At 37.8% G+C, this 16,200-nt stretch overlaps 2 protein-coding genes across 3 annotated transcripts in view; one reads left to right on the top strand and one right to left on the bottom strand.

Moving 5' to 3' along the window:
- The window catches only part of LOC107221709 (flotillin-2), a 533,503-nt gene that overhangs the window by 168,011 nt on the left and 349,292 nt on the right, over window positions 1-16,200 (bottom strand). The gene's annotated exons all lie outside the window — the stretch shown is intronic.
- Window positions 4,900-14,416, top strand: LOC107218401 (juvenile hormone esterase-like). Of its 2 annotated transcripts, XM_046731123.1 has the most exons (7): window positions 4,900-5,212; window positions 7,412-7,559; window positions 7,697-8,042; window positions 8,283-8,645; window positions 12,673-12,836; window positions 13,439-13,755; window positions 13,825-14,416. In XM_046731123.1, exons 1-7 carry the CDS (start codon window positions 4,998-5,000, stop codon window positions 14,018-14,020), a joined length of 1,749 nt encoding a protein of 582 aa, XP_046587079.1. In that variant the 5' UTR covers window positions 4,900-4,997; the 3' UTR covers window positions 14,021-14,416. The 2 variants fall into 2 exon arrangements, with proteins under 2 accessions (XP_046587079.1, XP_046587080.1); XM_046731124.1 differs by lacking the exon at window positions 8,283-8,645.

Raw genomic sequence — 16,200 nt, 5'->3', positions numbered from 1 at the left:
CTACTTCCAGAAGTAAAATAAATAAATAAGTAAATGAATAAATTTAAAACAAAAAAAAAAAAATGTCACCCCATTTTGAAAAAAAACGAATTTATCGGTAGTTTTCCGTACAGAATCGTTTGTAGTTGATTGTAGTGAAGATATTTTTGTTTGTAGTAAAAAGGGAAGAAAAATATGTTTTTTTTTTTCTCTCAGCTAGAATTTCTGTGGCCCTGCTGCCAACTAATGTTTCGGAATCTTTTGTAGTTGTTTGTAATACTGATTTTTTCGTTTGAAGTTCCTTGGAAATTTACTACAAACGTCCTACTCGCTTCAGAATCGTCTGTAGTTGATTGTAGTACCATTTTTTTCGTTTGTAGTTTGTCCAAAATTTACTAAAATCGTCCGACGTGCTTCAGAATCGTTTTTAGTTGATTGCAGTACCATTTTTTTTGCTTTTAATAACTTTGTTATGTTTCTTTCGTTTGTAGTAACTTCGTTTCGTTTGTCGTCATTTGTGGTAGTGTTGATTCCGTTCGTAGCTGTTTATAATGGAATTTGTTTGTTTCCAATAGTCTTGAATCAGTAGGTAGTCCTTGGACAGTATTAGTAGGTTTATATTGTATACGCCATTAAAAAAATGTATTTACATATCTATATATTCCGTTCATTCCTTGAATAAATTCTTCATTATATGTAATCGTCCAACTTGTACCGCCGCTATGTTGCCGATGTTTTTTCAGCTAACCTCAGTGTGATGTATACGCGCACGGAAAGTAGGCAGTGTATAGAGTCAACACTGCCAAGCAATGCGAGCGCATACGTACCGCTAGGAGGGGGGCTCTCAGCGAGGAGAGCCGGAGAGCGTCTGAGTATACGAGGTCGTAGTCGGAGATACAGGCGGAATAAAGCTTAGTTATATCACACCTGTGTATTTTGATTTCCCTGACCAACTTCCCTACTGGATCCCGCACCCACGCAGGCTGATACCTTGCACTCAGGTTTCTGGCCAGTCCATGATTTATTCAAAACGCCCTGAGAATGATCCTGTTGCTCTGTGTTGATAACTGGGCATTTGGTAGAGAGGTAGATTCGAGTCATGAAACGTTCAGTCTGCAAAACAGTTCTGTACTCTGAATAACGTCTGTTCTCTTCGAAGTTCGGTCATGTACACCTCTCTCGGTTAGGACCGCCGACCATATTTCTCGCCCCGGCGTGTCGCCCTCTCCGGCCTCTTGGAGGTAGATTAGTTTGAATTCACGAGGCTGATACTACCAACCAGAATCATCAGCCAAACCTTCTAATGTTTATTCGAATCAGATAGTGAAGACCGAAAGTCGAAATTTTGTGAAATAGCTTGAATCAATACTTTTATAAAATTATGAGGATGAATCAGGATAGCATTTTTCTTCTTTCAAAACATCTAACACGCCTGGCTACTAACTTTGGCTGCAAGATACAGCTTCATTTTTAAATTATCACAGAGCCCTCAAGTTGCATAGAATCCGAACATAGGTCTAATAAAGTTGAACTCACGGTCTTACATGCAGGTCTGGAAACTAACAGAACTATCAATAGTGGGGGTACGCACCCTAGAATAGAAACAATCATCAGCGTATTTGCAGTGCTCCGAGGTGGGGACAAGTCTTCCTGCAGTCAGTGCCACTTACCTTACCGTGGTTGCAATCAGTATTAAAGAGGCTAATAAGAAATTGGTAGCGGGAAATTCAAATTGAGAGTACGGAATACTTTTTCACGTGTTATAAAATTACTAATAAAAGAAGGGTAATCAAATAGATGTTTTAATTGGACTAGCATATGTATGATGTCTTAAAAATAATACGTTCGTCTTCACTTCCGTCCAAAATGCTGAACTAAGAACATCTAAGCAGGAACAGGTCGTCAAAATTTCCTGAGGATGGTCGGCAGGGCCCGGTCGAAACGTCGAAAACGTTTAAGCATGTTGCGTTTTCCCAACAATTAAAACTCTCTTTACCTGACCGGAATTTTTGACTAAACTTTCTTCTTCAATCAACCTCCTGGTCACGAATACTTCACAAAGTTCGTCGCTAATTTCGATAAATCTCGGGTGTCGAGCTCCATGTTTTTACATAAGAGACACATCATATTCATTTTTTGGAAACCAATGCCACAAAGATGTTACGTTGCGTCGGAACAATTGAAACACAGCACTCTGGTTTACTAGGCATATTTGCTTACAAACACTTCAAAACACTTTTTATATCAGAGCTATCCAAGCGACCGCCTTCTATCAACAGGTAGTTGTGAAATGTAACAAATTTAAAATGGCGGCGCCGTCACAAGTGAACTGCGAATTGGCTGCGACTGTAGCGCTAAAAGGCGTGCCGTGGTTGAAAGCAGTACTAAACAAGGAACCAGTCAGCCTATAGCAGATTTTAAGCCCTGGTACACACAATTAGGGTTCAAATTTTTCTATTCTCAACCCAACAATATGCGTTACTAGCTGTACCGGGAAGTGCTTTTTCTTGCCTCCCTGGCCTCACATCGTGATCCCACGATTGTTAATTAATTTGGGTTAGGGTCGACAGCGCATTCGCTGCATTCGGAAGTGAGAAGGACGGAAGCTGCTTCTATCTCTGTCGCACATCACCTCCCGACACCATTAGCATCCCCTGCGGCGTGAATCGAAATAGCAAACTTGGACACTAAGCGTGCCTAGTCCCACCACCGTCGTTTTCAGCCCTGTATGTAAGATCGTGGTTGAACTAGTGATGCCCACTGACATGAGCTAAAAATACTAAATGCATGGATTATTCGACTTCAAAAAGATAATCGAAGAAGATTGAATTGTAGAAAATGAATCGATTATTTGGTATTCTTTTGAAACTGTGCATATGAAACCTAAATTTCGTAAATTTCAGTATGTTTTCTTGATAGGGGAAAAGTTTCTGATAATTTATAGTTCAATTTAAATTGTTTTCCATTTTCAGGTGAAAATATTCATTTATCTCTTAGTTATTATATGAAATAGATGCTGGGTAAGTAAGACGATCAAAATAACCGATATATAGTCACATAAATTGTGATTGTATTGCATCGTTCATGGGTGTAAAAAACAAAAACCAATTGAGAAGAAAAGTAATCGTTTATACTCGATTAATCGGGAAAAAATACCGATTTAATCAAAAATCGATTATTTTTGGTCATTCTTAGGATCCACGCCTGCGTAGGCAAAGCTCCTTTTACCGGCGAACTTAAGTCTACATCTAACCACAGAAAATAGGTCAGAGTTCCCAGACAGTCGTTATGTGTTTCGCGTATGCAGATCAGGAATTTATAAACAAAAACACGCTGCACTAACACTTAAATGTTGGAAGAAGTTCGGATACGCCCCAAGTTGTAACATCAGCTCCATAACATTACCGTTGCATTGTCACACTGGTTTTTATTGTAAATCAATCGCTCGGCCGACGAACTGCGGTTAAAATATAAAGAACGGGCTTGGAACGTGCGAATGGTGAGTTTATGAACTTGAATCCTCAAATAAGATTTGTTAACTGTTAATAAGTCTTCATGTGGGATAACACGGAGTGAAATATTTTACAATTAGTGCTAATTTTTTGATAAAAGAAAAAAAAATTTGAATCAATTCTCGCTTTATCAGCCACAATTTTGGAGTATCTTTTCAATAATAGACATATGTTAGTGAGAGATGAATATTATATTTAACTCAAATACTATAAAATTTCGATTGTATTTGTAACGGCACATATGTTCATTACACGTTAATAAGTTTTTTAACAGTAAAAAAATGGTTCCTGAAAATAGTCAAAGAAATATATTTATTTATCATGACAAGACTCTTTTCTCAGAGTCCGGTACATATGATTTAAAATGAAGAAATCCGGGTAATTATTGATACTCAGGACGGGATGTACTAATTTCAGTTTATTGTCATGAAAGACTTCATCAGATAGCAATACCGCTCTATTTGCTAAATTGAACATCGTAGCGATGATTTTTCCGGTAACAATTAGGAAACAGGTAACCTGATTACTAATCGATAGATAAATGGTGTATAATGCATTTATCACACAATATTATTTCATATATTATATAATAATATGTATAATACACATGATGCAGATAGATTACCTAATTGTAAGAGTTCTATTTAGTTTATACGATCTGAAAGAACTGAGAAAGATTAAACTAATTCATTGATTTTCTAGGTACTTGAGGACATGGACTGATGATAAATTATTTTGGGTGAGTTATTGGAATTGCAAAATGAATTTATTCGTCGTCGATTTGATAACTAGGTCAGCAAACAATAGGTGATATTATACTATACTAGTTCTCAGGTAACAGGGAACGCTGATTTCGACAAGGATATTTTTGTCGCTCCAATTATTGTTATTCTACAATGCATTCACTTCATATTTATTCAACATAACGTATTTGAGATCGAACTGGTAAAAAAAGAAATGCATACTTACTTACAAATTTGGATCCACATATACTGCGTCTGAGAGTTTCAAGGCGGTTTCTCAATAAGTAGAATTTCACAGTGATGCGGCGATTAAAAATCTTCCTGGCAGTGATAAGTTTTGGGAGAATCAACAACAAAGTTTCTTTAAACTACTTTAGTGTTTAAAGGGCTGGATGATACCAAACAAGTGAAAATTTTGTTGGCTCTATCGGATTCGAGTATGTGCACTTATTGTCGGTATCAAGTCTGAAACGTGAAATGAGGAGTGAGTATCAGAGACTCAAGTGGTTTGATGCATTGCATCTCCGAGTGATACAGAGACAAATGATCGACACGAATATATTCATAATACTCTTGATGATTAAGGTGGGGGTATGTTATTTTGTTTCCGCGACGGTCGTTGGACAGTTTGAATATCATGTTTGACGATTGGCATGCCAAACTCGTTCGCGATAGACAAACGGTTCGATGCCGTAAAAAAATCCCACCAACAAGATTCGCCAGAGTGGAGTTTGTTCTCATCGGACAACATCGTGTGACGACAATGGCTTCATATTCAGGGGCGGAGTGTCTTTTTCTCCCACTACTGCTAAGCATTTTTTTCTCGGCAAGTTTCGGTTACCTTGATGGAACCACCGAACCGGAAGTGACTTTTTCCCAGGGGAATCTGCGGGGAAAAATTATGACCACCACCCATGGCCGAAAGGTGTCGGCCTTTCTGGGAATTCCTTATGCTCAACCACCGGTAGGAAATAAGAGGTTAGTGAAGTAAATAAATTCAGTGTTTACCGATTTTATGATTTTTTTCATCCGTAAATGCACCTGATGTGGTACTTTTAACTAGCTACAAATATGGGAATTTAGCATGGGTAGAACGTTCCATTAACAAAAAGACTGCATTCGGCAAAATAATAACATGTGTTTGTTTTATAGTTTCGAATAAAAAACAATATCCAAGAAAGAACAAATAAAATAAAAACTTTTGATGAAAACATCTATAAACCGAGCATTGAAGAGAATGCATAGTGAAAGATTTATAAACAATTAGTTTAGGAATAACACGGTTCATAATTTATTGAAATTGGCCGAATGTGTCTAACAATAAGAGATGTATGAAAATATTGTCAAAAGATCTAAAGGCTACATACACTTTCGTGTGACAAAATTCGAATGAATTTTGCAAATTTCTTTTTTTTTCTTTTTGAGAAGAAATTTTGATATCGCAATATCTTGATTTTAAATCTTTATTTATCAAACAGCAGTTCTGGACTGGCCATGAGCCAACCCTCGAACTACCCGTTCTCACACTGTAGCTTCGAGTTTGTAGAGAAAAAGAAAAGAATAATATCCAACTTGAATTGTGTACTACAAATTCAGATTCGTTATTAACGCTTCTCAAGTTCTCGGATACTATATTACGTGAAAATATGAAAATTTTCGAAATTTTGATTCACTGTAATGGATCCACCATTACAAAGGTTGGAAGTCTGGCCCTGGATTCGTTATCGGTGAACCAAAAACCTCCGCTCACCAATTTCTGTCAATATCGGAATTTGGGTATAAATTTTTTCCCGCCATATTGAATTGCTATTTTGGATTTCGCAATCCGACTTTAGATTCGTGATCAGCCACCTAACAAATGGACGAGTACCGATTTTCATCGATATTCAAATGATTTTCGTTTTATTTCAGATTATTGAAGTCACGAAATTTGAATTTTGCAAATCTGGCCTCAGATTCGTGATGAGTGACCTAAAAAATCTCACGATACCAATTTCCATTCAATTTCATTCACTGACCCTCCAGATATCATCATTTTTATTTGATGTTTTGGAACTTCGTTAATGAAATAATTGAAAAAGTACCGAACCGATAAAAGCCAAAATCTTATCAGTTCGAAGTTTGGAAAAGCCGCCTCGATGAAACCAAAATTATTGGAATCCGGTAACTCGTTCTCGAGATGTCGTAGAGCAAAGAAATTGATCATATATGTATATATATTCATACGTACATACGTGCACTTGGGGCGTGAAACTTCTCTTGACGAACGACTCCCAACAACGGATTCCTCTTTACAACGGACACTCTAAACATCCCCAAAAGTATAATTTAGACGTTAATGTTGTTGTGAATAGCATACACTATTCGATAATAGAATATATTTTTAGTCCCGAAAATGTCCGGTATTGGCAAGTTTCACTGTACTGAGAACAGTTGATTAAGGGCATTTTTGATTTATAGCAAGATCATCATTTCAAGAATTATTTTTTGGCCGTTTCTCATCGTTTTTTACTTCTCTATTACTAGCTTTCAACTATTCAATTGAGTCTGTATACTTTCGAAAATACTGTAATCATTATAATTACATAAATGTTATTCAACACTCGCGTGCACTTGAGAACACAGTGTTTGTGTAAAGAATAAGGTTATGAAAAGAAGCATATATACTTCAATAAACAAATTATGCAGTTTCTTCTATTTCTGTAAGTGCGTGACATGACACTCACAATATCTATACAATACTGACAAATCTAACTCTGTATTTATGTAATATTATCTGACGTTTGTCAGTCGAACCGAGTGAGACTAAATGTTCCTTCATTTCCAACGAGTGGACCGGTTGGTTTGTTAAAATGGATCAGATGGTTAAAAACAGAAACTCATTCAAAGGACCAGCGTTGCACGATTTTATTGGGTTCACGACAGGTCTGCTACGAATCTTGATACAAAGGTACGCAAGGTGCCGCTTGGAGTAACCGACTATAAGACCGAATGTTAAACCCGCTAATTACGCGATAAGAATTCTATGGGTAAATGAATACCAATGACGAATATATAATATCAACATTTCAAATGGCAAGGTCTTGCGATAAACAAACATACCTTTGATTGAAATCTATCAACTAAAGAAGAACTCTTGGCGTGAATCCGATTACAAAAGTTCTTTTTGTGTCGTAGATTCGCCAATCCCGTGCCGGCGGGTGGTTGGAAGGGAATTCGAAACGCTACTGCCGACGGAAACATGTGCCCCCAACTAAGTAACATAGACTATGTCAGTTTTGTTGGAGACGAAGACTGTCTAAACCTGAACGTGTATACGCCGCAGGTAATTTTTTATGTTTAGTAAGGCTCGCTTATTTGCATGCAAGCCACTTACTGTGCGAGAATAGAACCACGAGTTCAAAATCAAAAGTCTCGTAAAGCAAAGGTAACTGGATTTGAATTCGGATCTTATACATACAGATAAGCAACCGTAAGAACTCCTCGCTACTTCCGGTAATGGCATATGTATTCGGTGGGAGGTTCTTGACAGGGTCTACCAAATCATCCGTCTACAGTCCGGCGTACCTTTTAAACCAAGATGTAGTTCTCGTCACCTTCAACTATCGTCTGGGTGTTCTGGGGTTCTTGAGCACTGGCGACGAAGTGGCTTCCGGAAACTGGGGCCTAAAAGATCAGGTCCTTGCGCTCGAATGGGTGCAGCGTAACATCAGACACTTTCACGGTGATCCTGATCGAGTGACACTATTCGGCCACAGCTCAGGGAGCGCTTGCGTTCACCTTCTGACGCTTTCGAAATTGACAATTGGTAAGATTAAATTCACATTCTACCCAACCAAGGCTAGAGGTAATCTTCAACAGACTTGATTGATGAATAACAAAATCTCTCAACGGGATGACTGATGTCACATTTGCAATAATTGGAAGGACGTATTCTATCTTTCCATCGAGTACGACGTACTCAAAAATTGTTTTTCCAACGATGAGTTGATGAAACCAGTTAAAACCAAATGCTGAAATATGGCGTAATCAATTCACGACATTACAGGACTCTTCCATAAGTTCATTATGCAAAGCGGAGCTGGCTTTCCGCAATGGGTCTACAGACCCAGGGCTGCCTACGCAAAGCGCGCATTCGAACTTGGCAATTACATTGGCTGTTCAAATGAAACTTCGGATTCCCTCGTCAGCTGTTTGCGGAAAAAGAACTTCTTGGATGTTGTAGGCGTATTCAAACAGTTTTCCGTGTGGCAATACGAACCATTCAGCAGATGGGCTTGTACTGATGAGCCAGATATCAAGGGGGCTTTTATAACAACCAGCCCTACAAATATAGCGAGAGCTGGTCAGATTCGTGATGTACCTTGTATCATGGGTCTCGTTGAAGACGAAGGTTTAGGGACTACTATAGGCAAGTGAATGCAAATTACTTGGAATTGATCATTCGACTGTGAATCATGAGTGTAGCAAGGTGAAAATGGTTGATTTTGATAGAAATTCCAGAAAGTCAACAAAATGGCAGAAAACAAGCCGTAAAAACAGTACAGTAATTTCCCACATTAGTCAACCCATCGGAGCCTTCAAGTCCCTCAATATTCCGCATTCCCACCCCGATAGACGGATTTCACTCGTATACACATTCTCGTAGAACGTGTATGCGGCACTACCGGCAAAACCCAAACATCAAATTATGCTGAACATATAAGTACATTATGCAACAAGGGAAAAAAGTCGAAGATTATTCCCGCAGTTTGATTTACTACCTGAGCGAAGCGAGATCTAGATTTTTTTTTCGCATTATTGTCTGTAGAATTCAGAACGGAGAGAATGAAAAAATAAATGGTAAAAAATGCATACAAGTAGCGTATGTATGTAGGTTGGCGGGAGTGGGTCCAGAACCACAGGCTCTGGTGGGGGCGTAAGAGGCGAAGTACCCACTGGGTATTACACAAGAAAAGTGTACATTATAGTCGATTTGGGAACAAACATATTCACATACTTACTGTAGACAGTGGTTGAATGAAAATAAAAAACGGACAATCGTGGAATATGAATGATTGGAGGTAAGTTGATCAATTCTTCTTTTTTGTTCTTATACTAAACGGTGATTCCGTCCAAGGTTTTAGGAAAATATCAAAAGTATTTTATAATCTACAGGAAATTGAACCCTAGCTAATTTAACCTCTCCTTGCCATTTATTCTCGAAATACGAGTCCTGGAAGAAGAATGAAATTTTCATGAATATAATTATTTTATAAATTATTGTTCATATATGTGGTATGAGCACACGCCTCTCTCCCACACTCATTTATCGACTGTATCTTCTTCGATTAACCCAGATAAACACTTTGATTAAAGACTCCAAATATACGTTTCTACACTTTCCGTATAAAATTACAGTTCCAGTTCATTAAAAACTTCATACGGTCGTTTATTAATTTTTCTAACGAATGTTTTTTTGTCATCTGCAGAATGAGCGAGGCAAGATGAAATAATAGAAAAAGGCTGACCATCGATGAGAAAGTAACAATTATTATCAATTGGTTCGAAAACCGTGAGTCGGGCCTTAGGCTCACGCATGATTATGGCATCGACAGATAGACTCTAACAACAATTAATCAAAATGAAGAAAACTCAACTCAGTATACTTAAAGACCAGCACGGAAGTAGGAAGAAGAAGAAAATTACAAACGTCGAAGATAGTGGTATTGGAAAAGCAATTTACAAATGGTTTGTGCAACAGAGCACCGTAGGCAAACCTCTCATACAGGCGATTCGACCCGAAAAAGCTTTAATATACCACCAAAAAATTTGTGCTGCAGAATCGAAGTTTAAGGCTGCCTTGATCACTTTAAGAAACGCCCTGGCATTCGTAGCCCCACGATGCAAGAGGAGCGCCTATCAGCTGAATCTGACAGCGGTCAGGATGTAGTGTATCAACACAATGTCATTCATATAGTCAATACTACAGGGGGACTACAAACCTAAATAATAAAATACTATCAAACGATTAATAAATAGTCGAAGGGTCGTACGTGACTTCCAGCGCGGGTTTTTTTCTTCCTTATTATCCATGGGTTTTGTCCATTTGCAATACTCAGTTGGCTGCCAGATTGTCTGCTTGGACAGTAGGTACGTGAAAGCGCGGAAGGATCGCGAATTGTTTAACCTCAAGACATACCTGCATGCTTTAACTTCCCGCCTATGTACAAAATTTCCACTTCTACAACCAATTCTAAATTCTCACTAATATGAAAAATCGGCCAATCAGTATACTGCTACACCCTGTAAGTTCAGAAAAATCTCAAATTCTTTCTTTGATAATCACTGCAATGTCAGTACTCGTCAAGTCCTCAAACCAACAAGTACCCAACAATTTCAGGGATCAACCAAATACCTAAATCTAACTAACTATAAAGTCAACGCATTATCACTCTCTAATGAATATCTATTCCGAACTTTGAAGAATTCAACAAATAATCTGATAGACGATATCAACATCGCTACTATGATGATTCAAATTTATGAACTACTACGAATAATACTAGTCGCAATCTTGTAACCAAATTTCGTGTATTCAGCTTCTGAATATATGTATAGTTAGGTATTCCAAAAATCGACTCAACACTCAATTTCCAATCAAATACCCTTACTCCACCAAAGTATCGTGTGGGATAATACACAGGAGTTTGGTGAGACTCTTTTTACATTTCTACAAGAAAACGGGTATCGCCTTGAAAACGTCTACAACGCAGATGAGGCTGGTTTTTGACAGAACACCTTACCAACTCAGATATTGGTAGGAAAATTTGAGAAACTTGCTCCAGGGTGTACTGTGATAAAAGATCATGTTACTATAATGGTATGCACCGATGAAAGTGGATCCCATAAAATTCCTCTTTTATTCATTGATGGATCTAAAAAACGTCGGTGCTTCAAAAACGTTACACATCTATGTGTGATTCATAAGGATCAAAGAAATGCCTGGATGGACCGAGATCTTTTCCAAGAGTGGTATAGAGAGGTTTTTCTGCCCAACGTAAAAGAGAAACATGGATCACCTGTAAGATGCCTTCTTCTCCTCGACAATGCTCCCTCTCATCCACCAATCGACGTCTTGAACAGCATTGACGATGCTTGCTAAATTATGTTCTTGCGGCATAACGTAACGTCACTTACCTGTATACAACCGTTAGACCAGGGACTAATTGTTAAGATGACAAAAATCTATAGAGAACAAGTGCTTTTGGAATGCGTGCAGTTATTGGAAACGATATTTACTCGCTTACAATTTATTTACAAAATTTGAGACCTCCTTATCGGACGAAAAAAGTTTCATTCAATTTGACCCAATCGATATAACTGAATGTGTGATTTTCAACTATAAGGTGATTGTATAATGGTGATTTTACGTTGAAAAACTGCCGATTTCAATTAGATTTTCTCATTGTACTCTTAGAATAAATAATGTTCTAATCAGACCTTGAGCAATTTCCTTATATATTTCATTCGATGGAAAGTGTGACTGCTACGAAACCCAGTTGTGCGCATGTTTCTAGAGGCGTGACTATGCAGAGTCTCGGGAAGATCTGTACTATGGAAAGAGAACGTCAATGGCTTATTTCGGGGTCTCTTGAGGGGAAATTCGTTGACTATTGAAGGGTACAGGCTAATGAGGGGTTGAATACTGCGGGCAATACTGCATTTTTTACGGTACCTTTCATTATCTCGAAAAACCGATTCAATCATTAGACGTACCATTACGTATGATCAACATTTTTTTTTTAGATATTAATTCTCAGAGTGAAATGATTTCTTCATTTTTCATGAAATTGTGTGATATTGAAGCATTAGTTCGATTTATGGTAATTGAATTCAAACGTTCTATAAACTGAATTTTGAATTCAGATTCATTAGAGCATATCCGACCACGCGTCGACGACTCACCTTGTTTGTCACGTGGTTGCTACGTGACGATTTGAACACGGCCTGTGAAAGAAAGAGAACAAGATACGACAATTTCGATGCCCATCATTTAAAGTCAAAGGCCTGTAAATTACAAATTCTCTGGTGAAATCATTTTTGAGATGATCGTTGAATTTTTTCGAGACAGACCAACATACAACAACTGTCAAACAACTTATTTTTCCGATACTAAAGGCCCAGAAATGTAGAGATCCTTTCAAGTTGCAGAAAGTTATTTTGGACCGAAACCAATACTTCTCTTACGTCAACATAGTTGATGGAAATTAAAAAGTGGCGTCACATTGTCGGATCCTGTACGGCTGATGATATACATTATTCAAAAATCAGACAAACAGAGAGTTGAGGCATGATTTTGAGGCTTTGAAAATTTGTAAGGTTCTCGCTCTGTTATAATTATGTTTTTTGACTCTCGCATTTGTTTAATTATTCAATCATTTTACTCGTTACACCAGTGTTCTATGAAAAGGAGGAATGGTTTGACGACTTTCTGGAAAACTTTGATTATTTGCTGCCGATTATAATGTACTGGTCGTATCTACCGGACTCTGGAGCCGCTTGGGTCAAGGCGGCCAAGTCGTACTATTTCAATAACATTGAAACAATGAATAGAAGTGAGGTGAGTAAAAAGATATTCAAACTTGACGATTCGAATACAACAAGCTTTCTTACTGTATACATATCCAGCTGTATAGGAGGGTTGGAAGTCATGAATGTTTCCAAAGAGTTCAGTGGTTAGGTTCCATATTTCCGACGTTGTTCATTCAACTTATATTTTGAATCCTAACCATAGAATATCGCGGAAAAATCTGAACAGCTGAAAACTGATCGCGAAATTCACTACCATATTTGACAAAGATTTACTAATAGTTGGCACAATTATGAAGTTTGGTCGCTGCAGTCATCTTCTGACCTGAACGCATGATTTCTATCATCAGGTGAAATTGTTACTGTACGCGTAGATTATATCAGGAGCTTACACCTCATCAGTCTCTTGATTGAAAATCGTATTACAGTAGCGTCTTTTAGCAGAAATTAATCGAAATTAGTTGTTTTCACAAAAAACTACAGGTAGTATGTAATACTTGTGGGTGAAAAAAAATTCTTGTCGTATCAGTTCTGGTGATCGTTGACCTAAAATAATCTGTAATTATCCGTATCGTGCCAATCAAAGAATTGAGTCTTTAGGTGATGCGCCATTCATGAATCCCTTTGTTGCAGTTGCTGACTAATTTGACGTTACTCATCGGTGACGCTACGTTCACCTATCCGATGTACTCCTCCCTGCTATACCAGCATGCAGTGGCAGTAAATCCCCAATATTTCTACGCCTTTAGATATCGGGGCACCTGGAGTAACACTTACCTTTACAGCAACCCTTTGACGGACTACGGAGTAGCACACGCGGATGATCTTGGTTACATTTTTCCACATGTAGACTACAATATCATCTTAGCTCTCAACAAAACCCCAAATGAAAAAGATCTACAAATGAGGGAAGTTATGGTGCAATTGTGGACATCTTTTGCGAATCACGGGTAGGTTTTTTCCAATAATGAGAATATCTGATGATACATATGATTCACAACTAATGCACGCATTTTCAGTAAACCTTCAACTTTGTTTTTTCGTGGAAATACAACGTGGGAGCCGTACTCGAAAAAGGACAATTACCTTCAGATAGGGGACAGATCCGAAATCACGCTAGAGGTTAAACATTCCTTCTCAACAGAGCGAATGCAATTTTGGGCTAACTTGGAAAGAAGTACGGCAGAGGCAGAAACCATCGGGTTCATCCCCTAACACGCCACCGCTAGAAGATTCTACCGTCAATATTCATCGACCGATCAAACGCGGTATTCCTGTAAAAATGCCGAAATCATCGAAATTCTGCATGCAATGTCGAACAAAAATAAACAGATACTTTTTCATATACTGCGAGAATGCGGCTAGGAAATTTATTCCAATAATTAGTAGTATTTCGCTTACAGAAATACGTTTCTCGGCATTATTAGTGCTTGAGGGAAAATTTTTTTTTGGATGTTTGTATTCGGCATTGTATGTAGAATTGCGTTCATTACAGCATTTTCACAGCAGTGATGCGTATGTTTTGATAATATTCAAAATGTGTGACATATAACGCAATCTGTAACGACTGAATATAGCATCCTCTGAAGAATGAATTTCCTTTTTGTGATCCTACTTTCATGCTCGAAATTCGTCTTGTACCTGTCATAATGTAGGTGCGAAACATACTATTTGCTAGCTGTTCATTCATCACGATGAGACTTCGAAATATTGATGAAAACGATAGCACCGCTATAGACTCAATTTGTCAAGGATATTCTCGTGTTTTCTATATCTTCTAAAACCTTACCCAACAATGAACATTTCAATAGTATCTATTCTTGAGGAAACTGCGATGTGTGATGGTCAGAATGTGTACGATTTGTGTGTACGGTGGCGTTACGCGATAAATGGCAGTCTTCGTCAATCAAATCGAATATGAATACCCTGGTCGGTAAATGCCATACGCCTTGGGCCAATAGTAGCAGCAATGTTAACGAAATTCGTGCCACTGTGATCTGATTTGGGTGTTATCTGCCAGATGATGTTATTATCACCATGGTTTGCATATTGGTAGCATATCTTCTGACGCAGCGTTGCAATAAATTTCCGGAACTTTTCCGAAAATCAGTTGGATAGTTTCAGCAACATCTTGATGAATAGTTGCTCCATGGAGATGATTATTCAATATGTTTCATTCTTTCGTTTCTTGCTATCGAGAATCGCTTTGTATCAGAAAATCATTATGCAGCAGCGACTCGTCACTTAAAATGATGTGGTGAAAGGTAGCCCTAATACCTGTTTCAAATGTTTTCACACAATCACTGTTCCGCCTGATCGCGAGATCACAATCAATGGTGATTTTCTGAATTAGATCATCTATCGACTGTTCCTTGCATACAACATGAGTCCTTTCGTCTTGTTCTACCAATTCTCAAGCCTCATCCTCGTGCGTTTTCTTACGTCTCAGAATTCGTCCACTCGATTAAAACAATTTCATACCTATGTGAACCTAGCACCCGACTCAAAAAAACTCAACCATTTTTTGTTGATTCTTGTAGGTTTTTGTAGGTAGTTGTTTGTAGTAACAATGATTTCGTTTGTAGTAGCGCCAAAAAAAAATACAAGGGGTTGAAATGCACAGGTGCAACGCACCTCGATAGAATCTACTTCCAGAAGTAAAATAAATAAATAAGTAAATGAATAAATTTAAAAAAAAAAAAAATGTCACCCCATTTTGAAAAAAATCGAATTTATCGGTAGTTCTCCGTACAGAACCGTTTGTAGTTGATTGTAGTGAAGATATTTTCGTTTGTAGTAAAAAGGGAAGAAAAATAAATTTTTTGGTTTTTTTTTTTTAGCTGGAATTTCTGTGGCCCTGCTGCCACCTAATGATTCGAAATCTTCTGTAGTTGTTTGTAGTATAATTTTTTTTGTCCAGAGATCCTTCAAAATTTACTACAAACGTCCTACTCGCTTCGGAAACGATAGTAGTTGTTTGGAGTACTGATTTTTTTGTTTGTAGTTCCTGGGAAATTTACTACAAACGTCCTACTCGCTTCAGAATCGTTTTTAGTTGATTGTAGTACAATTTTTTTTGCTTTCAATAACTTTGTTATGTTTTTTTCGTTTGTAGTAACTTCGTTTCGTTTGTCGTCATTTGTGGTAGTGTTGATTCCGTTCGTAGCTGTTTATAATGGAATTTGTTTTTTCGAATAGTCTTGAATCAGTAGGTAGTCCTTGGACAGTATTAGTAGGTTCATATTGTATACGCCGTTAAAAAAATGTATTTACATATCTATATATTCCGTTCATTCCTTGAATAAATTCTTCATTATATGTCATCGTCCAACTTGTACCGCCGCTATGTTGCCGATGTTTTTTCAGCTAACCTCAGTGTGATGTATACGCGCACG

This window comes from Neodiprion lecontei, chromosome 2, assembly GCF_021901455.1.
Source record: "Neodiprion lecontei isolate iyNeoLeco1 chromosome 2, iyNeoLeco1.1, whole genome shotgun sequence".
Taxonomy (NCBI): Eukaryota; Metazoa; Arthropoda; class Insecta; order Hymenoptera; family Diprionidae; genus Neodiprion; species Neodiprion lecontei.
This window is presented reverse-complemented; position numbering and strand designations above follow the sequence as displayed.